The sequence below is a fragment of the Plecotus auritus genome, assembly GCF_963455305.1.
Source record: "Plecotus auritus genome assembly, chromosome: 1".
In the NCBI taxonomy this organism is placed as follows: Eukaryota; Metazoa; Chordata; class Mammalia; order Chiroptera; family Vespertilionidae; genus Plecotus; species Plecotus auritus.
The window spans coordinates 109,664,185-109,679,823 of record NC_137770.1 but is presented as its reverse complement, the minus strand read 5'-3'; the positions used below and the strand labels follow the sequence as shown (position 1 = coordinate 109,679,823).

Here is a 15,639-nt window from a genome sequence, read left to right as displayed (position 1 = left end):
TCTTTCTGCCAATGCCACTTACCAATTTTAAGAACTACAGCAGATTTTGCTTTTCAAACAGAACCAGATGGAACTCTAGTTCAAAGAACATATCAGAATTAAATATTTCTTTTTTAATTAGTTGCTTCTGATTTATGCAAAAAAAAATAACATGACAAAGAATGCGCTATACATCCAGACACAGCTAAGCCCACACAAACAGCATCTCCATCAGCCAAAAAGACAAAGGTCAGCCCTCATTTGGGGACTTCATTTTCCTTGCCCCTTTCCTTGTGGTTCTTTTGCTGCGAGTACAGTGGCAGTCAGGGAAGCCAGCCTTTTGACTGCATTTGTTACAGACTTATCTGATATTATTCTGGCTGGTTGGCTCACATCTTCTGATAGGAAAATTCATCTGTTCATTCACTTGGGGTTGTTTTACTATCAGCATAGGCTGTGTTGCAACCAGGAGTTTGTTTCCACCCAGGAAAATGCTTTTCTTTCATTGAAAGAAAAATATATTAAACCAGGCAATTAAGACTAGAAAAGAAAATGAGTGACGTCTTTCTACATTGCGATTTTCTTGTACTTGAATATTTTAATTATTTATCAGCATTGTAAATGTTTCCTCACTGTCTTTTGCTAAAAATGCGTTATCACTACCATTTTGTTTTTCTACAGCATAACTGAATCATTTGTAAAGTTTTGCTTTCCAGTAGCTAGTGTAAATTTTAAACAAATAGCCAAAGTAATCATAAATGGTTTCATATTCTGTATAATTATGCAAAATATTTAATTTCCACATAGGGTAACTATAAGATTTAATTATTAATTACTAAGAAATCCTAAATTATTTTTCTATAATTATGGTTTTTGCAATATGAATTGGGGAACAGCATGGGTTGTAGAGGCTCATGCATGGGCCACAAATCTGATCTGGGATAAGTCCTGTGTTAGTCTTAGTTCTGTGACTAAGAGAGGTACACACATCACTTTCTTCCTCAATTGCTTATCCATAAAACCTTCCCTGTATGATTATTGTGAGAATTGAAAGAGATAGTATATGTAAATTTAGCCCTTAATAAAATGCCTGACACAGACGTGTTGCTTCATGAATTTTCTATTAATAAGAGTAGTTTTAGCCATCAGTATTTTTCTATGTAATACAGTGATGATGAAAAAAATACATAAGAAGATAATTATGTCACTGAATAAAAGTGGGTATATTTTTATTGGTAACTATAAAAAGTTCAAGATCAAAATGCCTACAAAATAATATTGAATGTAAACTATAAGTGAAAAATAAAATTGAAGAAAAGAAGTTCAACATCTAAGTAACATAATGATCAGGTACTGTGAATTAAGCCCACAGACCCTATAACAGCACTGATGTTTAAATGCTCAGGCTCTACACATGTGTTATCTAAGGAAATGAGCAATAGCTCAAAAATATTTTCTTTAGCTTGTAGAGTCTAGTGATTAATTAAACAGCTCTTTGAGTCATCAAAGATGCTCTAAAAAAAATCTGACACACACTCCCTACCGACAAGTGCTCTTCCTGTTTTTAAATCAGACTTCAATTCTTTGTTCTTTATTTTTTCAGGCTTTTGCATTGACCTGCCTTGGGAATGTTAAAAGCTGGTAAATGCTCCCTTGCCAATCCAGATCAATGAGCAGTATTTTATTGAGCAAGACAGATTTTCATTTTAGAAATTAGGCTAGGCTACATAGTGACATTACCAATAGCTGGTTATACATTATTATAGGAAGCAAGGATATTCATTTCATGGCTCAGAGGCTGCATGCTGGTATTTAACCAAGAGTTTGCAAAGGTTTGCTACGTGATTTACTACATAATGCTGAAATTAGTTCTTTGTCCTCAAGTGGTTTCCAGTAAAATGTGTGCCTCTTCTGGCTTCTCTTTATCTGGGGAATGTGTTTCCTGTCATTATTAAGACAATACCATGGTCATAAAGCACATGTGGATTATACCTGTAGACATTTTACAACAAAGAATGAGTCAGAAACGTGATTAGAACCCACACCTTGGGGCCCCTCACTCCAAGAAGCTGCTAGGACACTATCTCCTGCCCCCAGAAGTGAATGAGGACAGCTGTTTTCTTTTATTAGTGCACTCTCCCCAAATAAAAGTTGGGCTTTTCTCTTTTGTATCTGTTGTCTAGCAATATCTTTTCTTTGTGTGTGGAGCACAGTGAAAGTAAGATGTGGTTAGAGATTCTACGAGCAGTATTAGAATTTTATATTTATACTAGAGGTCCAGTGCACGAATTTGTGCACCAGTAGGGTCCCTGGGCCTGGCCTGTGGGATCGGGCCAAAACCGGCTCTCCAAAATCCCCTGAGGGGTCCCAGATTGCAAGAGGGCACAGGCCAGGCCAAGGGACCCTACTGGTGCACGATCGGGGCCGGGGAGGGAAGTGGAAGTTTGGCCACCCAGGGAAGGACCATCGGAGGGTTCCAGGGTGTGTCCAGCCCATCTCGCTCAGTCCCAATTGGCTGGACCCCAGCAGCAAGCTAACCTACTGGTTGGAGCATCTGCCCCCTGGTGGTCAGTGCACATCATAGCAATCAGTTGAGCAGCTTTAGCATATCGTTAGCATATTACGCTTTGATTGGTTGAACGGATGACTGGATGACCGGACACAGCATATTAGGCTTTTATTATATAGGATTGGAAATAAGATGCCAGATTGAGTCACTTCTGATGATAATGCTACATAAGCTAATTCAAAGGGTGGCCACTAGAACTCAAAAGGATTTTGAGTCTAGCTCAGCCATGGGCAAACTATGGCCCACGGGCCGGATCTGGCCCATTCGACTGTTCTATCCGGCCCGAGGAGCCGAAAGAGCAGAGGGTTCTCTTGCTCTCCCCTCCGCTCCTTTACTTTGAATTTATATTAGTTCACACAAACACTCCATCCATGCTTTTGTTCCGGCCCTCCGGTTCAGTTTAAGAACCCATTGTGGCCCTCGAGTCAAAAAGTTTGCCCACCCCTGGTCTAGCTAGCATGGCTCCGTGGTTGAGCATCAATCTATGAACCAAGAGGTCATGGTTTGATTCCCTCTCAGTGCATATGCTCAAATGGTGGGCTCAATCTCCAGTGTGGGGTGTGCAGGATGCAGCTGATTGATGACTCTCTCATCATTGATGTTTCTATCTCTATCTCTCTCTTCCTCTCTGATACCAATAAAATATATATATATATTTTTAAAAAAAGGATTTTGATGAATTTCTGTAAAATAATTTACATACCATCAGATAAGTACCAGATGTTTATGTTTGTCACACACAGGGAGTGACAACATTCAACAATTTAAGCAAATGCATTTGATGTTCAGCTGTGTACATACCCCCTCCCATCATCACATCCCCTCACCAGCATCCTTAATATTAAACAGAAGTACAGTAAACTCAGATGTGAAATCACATCCATCTTCTAATTAAAAATAAGGCAGCTGTGAAATAATGATATTTTTCAAAATAAGGAAACAGTGATTGGACCACAGCTGATTGGATTGAAGAAAAGAAAGTTATTTAATTATGGTTATTGTGTTTCTGAATTTTTATGGAAAGAAAGGAACTATTGTTAGGACAATGAACTCTCAAACCCAAAAGGGTGGCTATATTTAGAACTCTTCTGGATTGTATCTTTGTCTTTCCAGCTGCCTTTTTTGAGTCATCAATCTTATCTCTTAGAATGTGAGGTTGCTAAGAGTTCATCATAATTCAGAAAGCTAAGTCACCAAGAGGATGGTCATGGCTGATCTTGAATGGTTTTCATGACAATTGATTATTTTGGCTTTAAGATGGCCAGAGATCAATATATTTCTTGAGAAATGTCTATAGATGTGAGGGAAACATTGTGTTGTACTGGGCAGGAATGGCACCAGGTGTTAGACGCATGGGGTCAGACCGGACCTGGGTTCAGCAACCTCAGTACTTGAGTTCTGGCTAGGGAAGAATTCAGAGCCAAGACTTCAACCATAAGAGAACATTTATTTATCAAGTCATAGAGGTGGAAGAAGTAATTAATAGAAGAAATAGGCTTAGGAAACAAGTTATAGAGGTAAAGGAAAAACCCTTAGAGCTTGGGAGTAAGGAAAATAATAGTAATGCAGAAGCGGGGGGCGGGGGGGCGGGTCTCGGGAAGGGGAAGCGAAAGGCTTGGACATGCTTCTAGGAGGGAGAGCACACTGGATCCTTGCCCTAAGGGTTTAAGGATGGAGATTTTAGGAGAAGTCCCATGGGAAGATCTTAACAGAATATTCAGCAGCTTTCCAGGTGTGTCCTTTCAAGATTGTAGTCTCCACTGATTGATTGGTTGGTGACAGGGCAGGAGATCATTATTCAGTGCAGTGGTCCTGAGGTCAGTCTTGGGGTCACTGGTCTGATTTTGTTGCTTTTCTGGGCCTGGAGCTGAAATATAACTGATGCCTATATATCTCTAGGGAGAAAAGGTCAGGAAGTCCAAATTTCATGCCCATGGATATGCTAGGGGTTGAAAGATCACCCTGGGGGTGAGGTATCACCTTACAATTGTCTTTTGCTATGCACCTGGGACTTTCTGCCCTGGTGACCTTCTGTACCTCGTTCATTGTCCTTGCTCTGCTCATGTCTGTTTAACTGCCTACCACAATGGTAGATTGTTTATTGTCTGTTATTTCATTCATTCATTTCCTTCTGCTTGCTTCTGCACTTCCTGCTCCTCCTTCTCCCTGGAACACTTTTTCCCTTTGTGTCCACTTGCACGCTTCTATTGTGTATTTTTCATATAATGGACTCATAGCCATCTGTGAAATGTCTATAGTACCCCTAGCTCCAATTCTCTGGTAAAGGGCCTATTCCTTCCTCTGTGCTGTATCACACTTTCTGCACATTGCCCCATTCTGTAGTTATGTGTTTGTGCTTCCCACACTCTTACTGCTCTTGATATCCTCACCACTTAATGCAGAACTTAGCAGATGAGCAGTATTGTCCACTGAATGAATGTCAATCAGGTTGAATAACAGTGTTCACAGGTAGCATGCTGATTAAATAGATTATGCTACAACCTTACCATGGAATATCATAAAGCCACTGAAAATGATGTGGTAGAAAAATATCTTGACTTGGAAATATAGCCGCAGAACTAAACAAAAGGAATCTCATTAAACATAGAAGTAATATGACCACATTTTTATAATAACAAAACACGCATACCATATTCACATACATTTAGAATAAGAAGAAAAAAAAAAAAACTCTGGGAGGCTATTAGTAGTTATTTCCTAATAGTGGTCTTATGGAGATTTTATTTTCTTCTCTAACCTTTTCTGCATCTTATGAATTTTCAATAGGCATCTATTACTTTTATATATAGAAACACAGATACTCCCTAAAAGAAATCATAAAAGTCTGGATGGAGATAGAACAAAAACACAACAGGATGGATTCAGCGGTGGAGACATTAACTACACACTTAATATTCTAGGCCCTAGAATCTAGGGTGACAAGTGACTTACTCTGCCTTCCAAACCAGAAAGTGAAATAAAAGTCACTAGTATATATATAAAAAAAACAACAACAGAGGAAATGGTTAAGCCAAGAGAAATTTACACATTGAGGCATGCAGGCAGAAAAGGCTTCTCTTGTGTTCAGAATAACAAATATTTTAATGGATCTGGGAGATAGATACAGCAGGTGAGACTAAAAAGATAGATCAAGGACAATGTCATTATTAGCTGAGCAGGCCACACCCATAAGAAAGGTGTACATACAGACAGGAAGTCCTTCTGAGTCTCCTGACACAGACACCAACAGTGTGAGCAGTGATGCTTCTGAGACAGAAGGCTATGTATCTCCTTCCAATCATCAGGTATGGGAGGGTCTCTGTTAGGGCATTCCCCATAGATACTAAGGGAGATAGTACTTAAAAGAATTTCCCCAATGTTGGCAGTGAGAGTTCTCATAGTGCTGGGGAAGCTGTTTTGTTAGAGTTCTGGATACCTTCTGATTTTAATTTCAATGAGTCCCAGCTTTAATCAATTTGTGAGGTTGTCACTCATCCATACTAAACCCAGTGGCAGTGATGTTAGAAAGAAAAATTAAATGAAATGTCAAGTATCCCAGTGTGGTAAATAAGAGAATCTGCAGTGTTATAGCACAGCAGGAAATTTCATGCAATTACATGGGGAGGTTGCTAATGTATTTCATTGTCATTGAAAAAAGAAAACTTTTTTTTATGACAGATCATGCATATGCCTTTGGGGCTTTTCCATCTGAAACCTTGGATGCTTCCTGTGTTGGGTATCTAAATTCCAATCAATTGCTTCTTCCTTTAAGTCAGCTGTTATTAATACTTAGGATTTTTCTAGTTAACCACCAGTTAACTTCTTTTCTACCTGGCACTAAATTGTATCCTAGAAACAAAATTTGAAAAGCAGGAATAAGGCAGTCAGGGAATAAAGTTCTAGAGTTATTTCAAATCTACCTATGCACTCTTAGAAGTTTAATAATTTCCAAACTGAAGGGCCATTTGTAATTTGACAGGAAGAGTTTATTTAAATAGCTCTGCTTCATGCACCCTTGGACATCAAGATTTGAAGGGCCCTTCAGCTTGAAAGTGGATGTGGCATTGGACATGACTCAATGGATAGTGAGTAAAACATTAAGTGTTCTGAGAGTATTTGAAGCTGTTTAGTGCAACCATTGTCCAGAGTACCCATTAACTTTCAGATTGCAACATTAGGAAATCAGAGAGTTTTTACAACTTAAAATCACCTGATTATTTAGTTAGATTTAGCTGGATAGATCATTGTCCTTGATCTATCTTTTCAGTCTCACCTGCTGGAATTTAGTTAGATTTAGCGTTTCCAGATAACATATAAAAACACCCAGTTAAATTTGTATTTCAAGTAAGCCATGACCTAGTTGTACTATGTCCCAAATATTACATGGGACATATTTATATTAAAAATATTTGTTGTTTATCTGATTCAAATCTAAGAAACAAAAATTCTTACTCTGCACTCTTCATCTCTACTCCATTCCAGATTACACATCTAGGGCCCATTTCCCAAACCACAACACTCACAGTGCTTTCAAAGTCAGTATTGTTCTGATCTGCATTCTATTTGGAAGGAGGTAGAATGCTAAATAGTGATGGAAAATAGGACCATGTTAGACTTCAGTTCTAGTCCAGGCCTCTCCAGTCTCCTATATGTGAGATTATCTTGTTTGCCTTGATTTTCTATTTGCAAAATGGCATATATTGATGTGCTGTTTGGAAAAGATTTTTAAAGTCTCAGAAAATACAGCAACATGATATTGAACCCCGTTTTCTCTTTTGTACCAGGGATTAAACAACCATGGTTGCAGCAATGAGAAAGGTCTTTCCTGGCAATTGCCTACCTAGGGCAATTGCTGTCTTCTCCTATTTGTACCTTTTGTTAGAGGAATGGGAGGGGAAATTTGGGGGTTGTTGATGCCAGAAGGAATTAGGGTCTACTGATCCCAGGTTGGTAGAAACTACACTATGAAGCCCACAGGGGAATATGCTCCAGGATCTGGGCCAGGTGATGGGCAGCTGACCACATGTGTATTGTCTTGCAGGTGGACTTGGGCCTTCTGCGCTTTGTCACTGCTGTTGGGACACAGGGAGCTATTTCAAAGGAAACCAAGAAGAAATACTACGTCAACACTTACAAAATAGACATTAGCTCCAATGGGGAAGACTGGATCACCATTAAAGAAGGAAACAAGCCTGTTGTAAGTTTGGCTGCCATCCCTTCAAACAATTTAGTCTTTGAAATGGACGATCAATTTTACTTGTTTGGGAGCTTTCAGTCTGGTCTGGTTCAGTTTTTAATTGATTTAAAATGAAAAGAGCAATTAGAGGTTTAAAGCTGACCAAAGGGGTGTCATGTTCCCAGATCCAGCAGTCAAAAGCAAATTATACGGATATGTCCAAGAAAAGTCAATACCAGCCAAATTGTCAGACTCAAGAGTCACTTTATACATTCCACAAGGACTAGGACTATGCATAAAATGAATACTGTCCTCTTAGAATCATAGGAGTTGTTTTGTTTTGTTTTGTTTTCCCTGTGTTTCTCCATTCTCTTTCATGGATTCATTCTTCCTCTCTGTAACAGGCTGGTTTTAGAAAAGTCCTTTTCATCTATCCTCGGTGGCTCACAAACTAATTTGCAAGTGTGTTTGGCTGCTTCTGTGAGAATACACTGTAAATAGAACCAAGTTAGTCCATCATGTTCCCTAAGATCACATACATGCCACCTTCTCACTGCTTTAACCAAGGAGGAAAACCCCTGTCCCCGGGAGCTCTGCCCCAAATCATTTGGAACTGAAGTGTTTTTTCCTCAGCCTGCCTGTTTACTTGAAGTTATGCTAGCTCTGATTTAGCAATCAAAAGATTTCTGAGAACTCACACTTGCTGTTTCTCTAAAATTAAAAGCTTGCCTGAGGCTGAGTAAAATGTAGAGAATTGATAATGATAGTAGCAAAGATCCAGGTACAGTAACTTGAAATTCTGGATTTGAGAAGAGGTCAGTTAACATGTCCTTGTCTCTCTCTGGAGCATTCATTGCCTTGGCTTCCTCCTGGCCCTAAACTGAGAAAAGCCTCCCCGTGTGAAGTGAGAGAACTATTAATTCCCTTTGATTAGCTGCAAAGCCCTCACTCTTGTTTAGGGGAGACAAGATTGAAGGGGATATAGATATGCAGCTGCTCTGTGGGAGGAAAGTTTTGTGGTCAGGCAAGTTCAAGGCCACTGTCTAGCTGGTGAGGACACGAAATTAATCCTCCATCTGGGAAAGAAAAGCCATCATAGTCAACATTCCTGGCAATTAAGCAAGTAAATTCTACCCGAGTTTCATGGCTTATTCTTATTTTGGAGTAGTTTTTGGCAGACATGCTTTAATTTCAAACAAATAGATTGGGGGTGAGGGGTGGGGAACACACTAATGCCAAGGACACACCACAAGCAAGAGAATTCAGAGAGCCCTACCAATATGACTCAGTGGTTGAGTGTTGACCCATAAACCAGGAGGTCTGAGATTTGATTCCTGGTCAGGGCACATGCCCGGGTTGCTGGCTCAGTCCCCAGTGGAGGGGGCTTGCCAGAGGCATTTGATCAATGATTCTCTCTCATCATTGATGTTTTTATCTTTCTCTCTCTCTCTCTCCCCCTTCCTCTCTCTGAAATTAATAAAAACATATTTTAAAAAGAGAGAGCATGGGAGAACTGGCCTCTGACCTTCAGGACATTTCTTAAAAAATGAGTGCTACCCTAGCTAGTTTGGCTCAGTGGATAGAGTGTCAGCCTGCAGACTGAAGGGTTCCAGGTTCAATTCTGGTCAAGGGCACATGCTCGGGTTGTGGGCTCCATCCCCAGTAGGGGGTATGCAAGAGGCAGCTGATCAATGATTTTCTCCCATCAGTGATGTTTCTATATCTCTCTCCCTCTCCCTTCCTCACTGAAATCAATTATTTATATCTATCTATCTATCTATCTATCTATCTATCTATCTATCTATATACACACACATATATGTATATATATAATCTATACTAATAAAAGGGTAATATGCTAATTAGACTGGGAGACCTTCCTGATGTCCTTCCAGACAAAGCCATGGTGGTCCTGCAGAGGTGGTTAGGGCGATCAGGCCAGGAGGAGAGGGCAGTTGGGAATGAGGCTGGCAGAGGGGGCAGTTGGGGGAGAGCAGGCCAGCAGGCATGGGGGCAGTTGGAGGTGAGCAGGCCAGCAGGGGGGGCAGTTGGGGGCAAGCAGGCCGGCAGTGGGGGGGGGGCAGTTGGGGGCGAGCAGGCCAGCAGGGGGGGGGGAGTTGGGGTTGAGCAGTCTGGCAGGGGGGACAGTTGGGTGTGAGAAGGCCAGCACAGGGGGCAGTTGGGGGTAAACAGGCTGGCAGGGGGTGCAGCTGGGGGGCGAGAAGGCCAGCAAGGGGGGCAGTTGGGGGCGAGAAAGTCGGCCAGGGGGGAAATTAGGAGTGAGAAGGCCAGTGCAGGGGGCAGTTAGGGGTGAGCAGGCTGGTTGTGGGGAGGCAGTTGGGGGCAATCAGGCTGGCGGGGGAGGGCAGTTGCGGGTGATCAGGCTGGCAGGGGGGGCATATAGGGGTGATCAGGCTGTAAGTGGGTTGCAGTTGGGGGCAATCAGGCCAGCAGGCAGAGTGGTTAGGGGTGATCAGGCAGGCAGGCAGGTGAGCAGTGAGGAGCGAGTGGACCCGGATTGCGAGAGGGATGTCCAACTGCCGGTTCAGGCCCGATCCCACAGACATCCTCCAAGGGGTCCCAGGTTGGAGAGGGTGCAGGCCGGGCTGAGGGACACACACACACACCCATGCACGAATTTTGTGCACCAGGCCACTAATTATAGATGTAATAAAATAAATTAAAATAGTGCTACATCTCCAAGACCTTCTCTGAAGCTATTGTCCATCGGCTGTCCACAGGGCTCAGAAGGGTGTCAGGAAGCACACACAAGTCCTCAGGGGATATCTGGCAATGCACACAGCTCTTAATAGATGTCCACTATCAGAACACCCTGGCACACATAAGAGCTTTCAAAGTGGGAGGCAGAAAGAATATAGAAAGGTTCAACAAAGATAAAGACCTGGCATCTGTCTGAGCACTTTTATTGAACCTAATGAAATCTGAGCTTCCACTAGAGTCTAGTTATTGTTGGCTACCTGCCTTTCTCCATGCATTGGGACCTTTCAGCCACTGCCCTCTACCCTCTTTCCTACTTTCCTCAGGGAGAGCTGGCTGTACCTCAGCAGGAGCAGCCTGGGACCATCACAACCTCAGCAGTCCTCTCCATGTTGAATAGAATGCATGTCCTTAGGTTGTTTTCAGAAGAAAAAAAAAAAATTCCTCAGTGTGAGCTGAGCATTGGTGCATGCAGTGCTCCTAACAGACTGCTGGGCTTCCCTGAAGTGGACTTGTTGACACGTTAAGCACCATAGTTTGGGACTCTACTCTTTCTGGCAGCTACCTATTATTCTTTGTCACACAAAAATGCTCCCACACAGATTGTTTCCCAGAGAGAGATGCTAAAGTAGGATAGGCATCTGAAGTCCACCACAGGCTAGGATAAATTATGATATTAAATTTTCTCTGGAGAGGGATCAGGCTAACAGCCAACTTTGGAAAGCATTGACCCCCTTCAATTGTGCAGGCCATTTAAGCTAAATGAAGTAAAAACACCATCTTGACTTTTACAAGCCCTTTCTCCCAGGAGAAGAGCAAACCTTGGGAAACTGTGGTTCTCCTCTATGGACTTATTTGGGAAGGTGGCAAGGAATCTCATGCCTCTGATGAGCCCAGTAAACTCAAGTTACACCACCTGAGAAGAGGAGTCTGGCCTGGCTGTGCTTGTCACCCACAGCATGTAACTGAGACAGCCACTTTCATACAGGCCATCCCCAATCCAGGGCCAAGTAAAATCCAGGAAAGTGGAAGCTTTTGGTTTCACCTGAGGTGGGTCTACTGCCAGAATGTTCCACGAAGGCAAACAGTCTCCACTGCTTGGACATCTTGCCAGAGAATATGACTGTGGCACCAGGCCTGGCACCGTGAGCCCTGACAAATACTTGTGGGAAATTGGTTTGTGACAGGCAATCATTACACCTGTGGTTAGAATAAAATGACTCCTTTTAAAACTAGACAGAAGCCCTGGAGAAGCTGAGTTCTAATTATGCATTGTTTATAACTAAGTTTTTATTTTGACCACTAAAACAAAATTTTGCCAATAACTAAGAAAGATTAAACTAATTAATGAATGTCAGAGAAAAGATCTTCCAACAAGAAATGGGAGTGAAAGAGAGAAAGCCACTTGACCTTGTAGCAGGGAACATAGAATTTCAAAAAGCCAGGCCTTACACTGAATTAAAAAAGCAGACTTTCTGGGAGTTCCTGGGAAAGTAAAATAAGGAGAGTTCCCATCAAATGTCCTTAGCATTTTGTAGGTCCATATGATAAAGTTAATAATTGCCCATTTTTAAATATAATAATGTGCATTTTTAAATAAATATTACCGTTGTAACAGTGCTCTGGAGGCTCTAGCCACTCTGAAAATTGAATGGATAGTTAGGACAAACCTATCTAATAAAGAGGGAATATGCTAATTGACCCTCACACCATTGCAAAGATGGCGACGCCCACAGCCAATAAGGAGGGAATATATTAATTGACAGCCCCGCCCTCAAAGATGGTGGTGCCCCCAGCCAATAAAGAGGGAATATGCTAATTGACAGCCCTTCCCTCAAAGATGGCAGTGCCCACAGCCAATAAGCAGGGATTATGCTAATTGACTGCCACACCCTCAAATATGGTGGCGCCCACAGCCACAAGATGGCGACGCCCAGACCCCTTAACCCCTCAGCCACCCAGGGCCTGCCCGAGGCACAGGTAAGCCTCAGATGGCAACTGCCCAGCCACCGAGGGCCGCCTGTGGCTCAGGTAACCAGGGCCGGCCAAGGCTTGCACTGCCGGCAGTAGCAGCAGCAGAGGTGTAATGGGTCATCACCTATTCCTGATTGCCAGGTCGCCTCCCGCTCCTGAGGGCTCCCAGACTGTGAGATGGAGCAGGCCAGGCTGAGGAACCCCCGCTCCAGTGCATGAATTTTCATGCACCGGGCTTCTAGTTCTATATTAGACACTAGAGGCCCTGTGCACAAAATTTGTGCATGGGGGGGGGCGGTGTGTCCCTCAGCCAAGCCTGCACCCTCTCCAATCTGGGACCCCTCGAGGGATGTCCAACTGCCCGGTAGGATCGGGCCTAAACGGACATCCCTCTCACAATCCAGGACTGCTGGCTCCTAACTGCTCGCCTGCCTGCCTTCCTGATTGCCCCTAACTGCTTCTGCCTGCCAACCTGATCACCCCCTAACCACTCCTCTGCCACCCTGATTGATGCCTAACTGCTCCCCTGCCAGCCTGTTTGCCCCTAAGTGCCCTCCCCTGCAGGCCTAGTCCCCACCAATTGCTCTCCCCTGCAGTCCTGGGTCCCCCCCAACTGCCCTTCCCTGCAGGCCCGGTCGCCCCCAGCTTCCCTCCTCTGCCAGCCTGGTCACCCCTAACTGCCCTCCCCCGCTGGCCTGATTGCCCACAACTGCCCTCCCTTGCAGGCCTGGACCCTCCCAACTGCCCTCCCCTGCTAGCCATCTTGTGGCAGCCATCTTGCATCCACATGGGGGCAGCCATCTTTGACCACATGGGGGCAGCCATCTTGTGTGTTGGAGTGATGGTCAATTTGCATATTACTCTTTTATTAGATAGGATAGAGGCCTGGTGCACGGGTGGGGGCCAGCTGGTTTGCCCTGAAGGGTGACCCGGATCAGGATGGGGGTTCCCTTGGGGCATGGGGTGGCCTGGGTGAGGGGCCTGTGGTGGTTTGCAGGCCAGCCACACCCCCCAGTGACCCAAGTGGAGGCCCTGGTATCTGGGATTTATTTATCTTCTATAATTGAAACTTTGTAGCCTTGAGTGGAGTCCACAGCCAGTGGAAAGCTTGGCTTCCTCCATCGCCAGAAGCAACTCAAGCCTCCTACTCTCTCCAGCTCTGTGGCTGCCGCCATTTTTGTTGTGATTTATTTATCTTCTATAATTGAAACTTTATATCCTTGAGTGGAAGCCTGGGTCAGCCAGGGTGTGCAGAAAGCTTGGCTTCCTCCATTGCCAGGGAAACCCAAGCCTCCTGCTCGCTCTGTGGTGGCAGCCATCTTGGTTGGGTTTATTTATATATTCGCTCCTGATTGGCTGGTGGGCGTGGCTTGTGGGTGTAGCGGGGTGATGGTTAATTTGTGTATTACTCTTTTATTAGCTAGGATGATTCTTTCTGATTGCCATCATTTAAAAAACAGCAACACAACACATGATAAGTTATTAACAACACCACCTCAACCTGGATAGACAATGTTGAAATTATAAATAATTTTTACAAGCATTTGTGAAAACGTATTTTGGATTTGTTTTCAATCCCAAAAGACTATTATTAAAGGGCCCTTTCTTTTTTCATATAGATCTTTCAGGGAAACACCAACCCCACAGATGTTGTGTTTGGAGTTTTCCCCAAACCACTGATAACTCGATTTGTCCGGATTAAACCTCTGACTTGGGAAAATGGTATATCTATGAGGTTTGAAGTATATGGCTGCAAGATAACAGGTAAGCTCCAGCTTAAAGATTGCCTAGTTATGATTTATATAAACTTTTAAATTCAGGAAGAGTCATTTTGTATATATATGGTAATTTTCATTTGGATTTAGACAAACCTGAGTTTCAATTCTACTTGTTGTATTCACTAGCTTATTTCTTTGGGCAATTTAGTACCTTTCAAAGCCTTAGTTCTCTCACCTGGAAAACAGTCATACATACACCATTCAGGGCTCTTCTGATAATGGATTAGCTCGTGGATATAAAGCACTTAACACAGCTGGCATGTGGTATGTATTTGTGAACTGGCACCTTTCCACTAAACCGTAAGCTCCATGAAGGCAAGTGCCATGCCTTTTATCCCTGTCTTTTAAGTGCTGGGCACACTGACAGGTACTTAGTAGATTTATAGTAAACTAGGGCCCCAGTGCACGAATGTGTGCACCTTGAAAGAAACTGTGGGCAGCAAGGCTGTGGTGGGCACAGGGGCAGGTCTTGGCCCATCCTCAACGCCCCCGCCTGGCCCCTCCCACCATTGCCCCCTGTCCCCTGTCTGCCCGCAGCCCCGCTCCCACCACCGCTCCCATGCGCTGATGGTGCTGGCCCTGCTTGCACCCGCTGATGGCACGGAGCATTTGGGGTTGGCACCAGCAGCAGGTGTGAGCGGGGCCGGCACTGTCAGTGGGTGCAAGCGATGGCTGCTGCCCCAGTTGCCCCTCAGGAGCAAGGGGAGGTAGAGAAGCCCTCAGGGGAGTTGAAAGAGATGGCACCAAAGCGATCGGGGCTGGTGCCAGGCACCAGCAGTGCGTGCAAGCAGCGGCTCTGGTGCCAACAGCAGGTGCGAGTGCCCAGCAGCACCCTAGTGTGTGGGAGCAAAGAATTTTCAGTAACCACCAGAGGTTTACCCTGATGACAGCAACCAGCACCCCACCTTGGTCTGGCACCCCTGCTCACTTGCTCCACCATCCCACCACAGCTGATGCCCACCATGTTTCATGTTCTGCTGCCTGCTGCTGACACCTGCCATGTTCCATGTGCACACCCTGGTGGTCAGCGCACGTAATAGCAACCGGTTGTTCAGTTGTTTGGTTGTTCCACCATTTATTCTATTATTGCATGGAATGTTCTCCTCCTGCTTTATCTTTTTAATTTTGAATTCTGGAGGTGGCCTCATGAACTACAGTTAAGGAGTTTAAATTGCAAGAATTCCTCCTCTTACTAACTACCTTGGCAACTTTCTCTTAGCTGTTGTCTCAATAGCTACCTTTTGTTGAATAAAATACTAATTTTAGAAATAAATTGGGCAATACTTCTAGTTTTTTAATTTGCTTATTCTGGCATTAATAAGACTTTAAAGTCTGTTAAATTTGCTACAAGTAGGTGGGTTATTTAAGAGATGAAGAAGGTGTAGTTCTAAGAGACTAAGTAGCTAAAATGAAAAGTGGCCAGGTCAGGACAAAGCTAGAAGGAA

The 15,639-nt window shown here is 43.7% G+C and overlaps 1 protein-coding gene across 1 annotated transcript in view; it reads left to right on the top strand.

Annotated features, from left to right (window-relative positions):
• The window catches only part of NRP1 (neuropilin 1), a 172,801-nt gene that overhangs the window by 102,916 nt on the left and 54,246 nt on the right, over positions 1-15,639 (top strand). Inside the window, 2 exon segments of the mRNA XM_080686986.1 lie at positions 7,590-7,745; positions 14,036-14,180. Coding sequence (XP_080543112.1) covers positions 7,590-7,745; positions 14,036-14,180 — 301 coding nt within the window.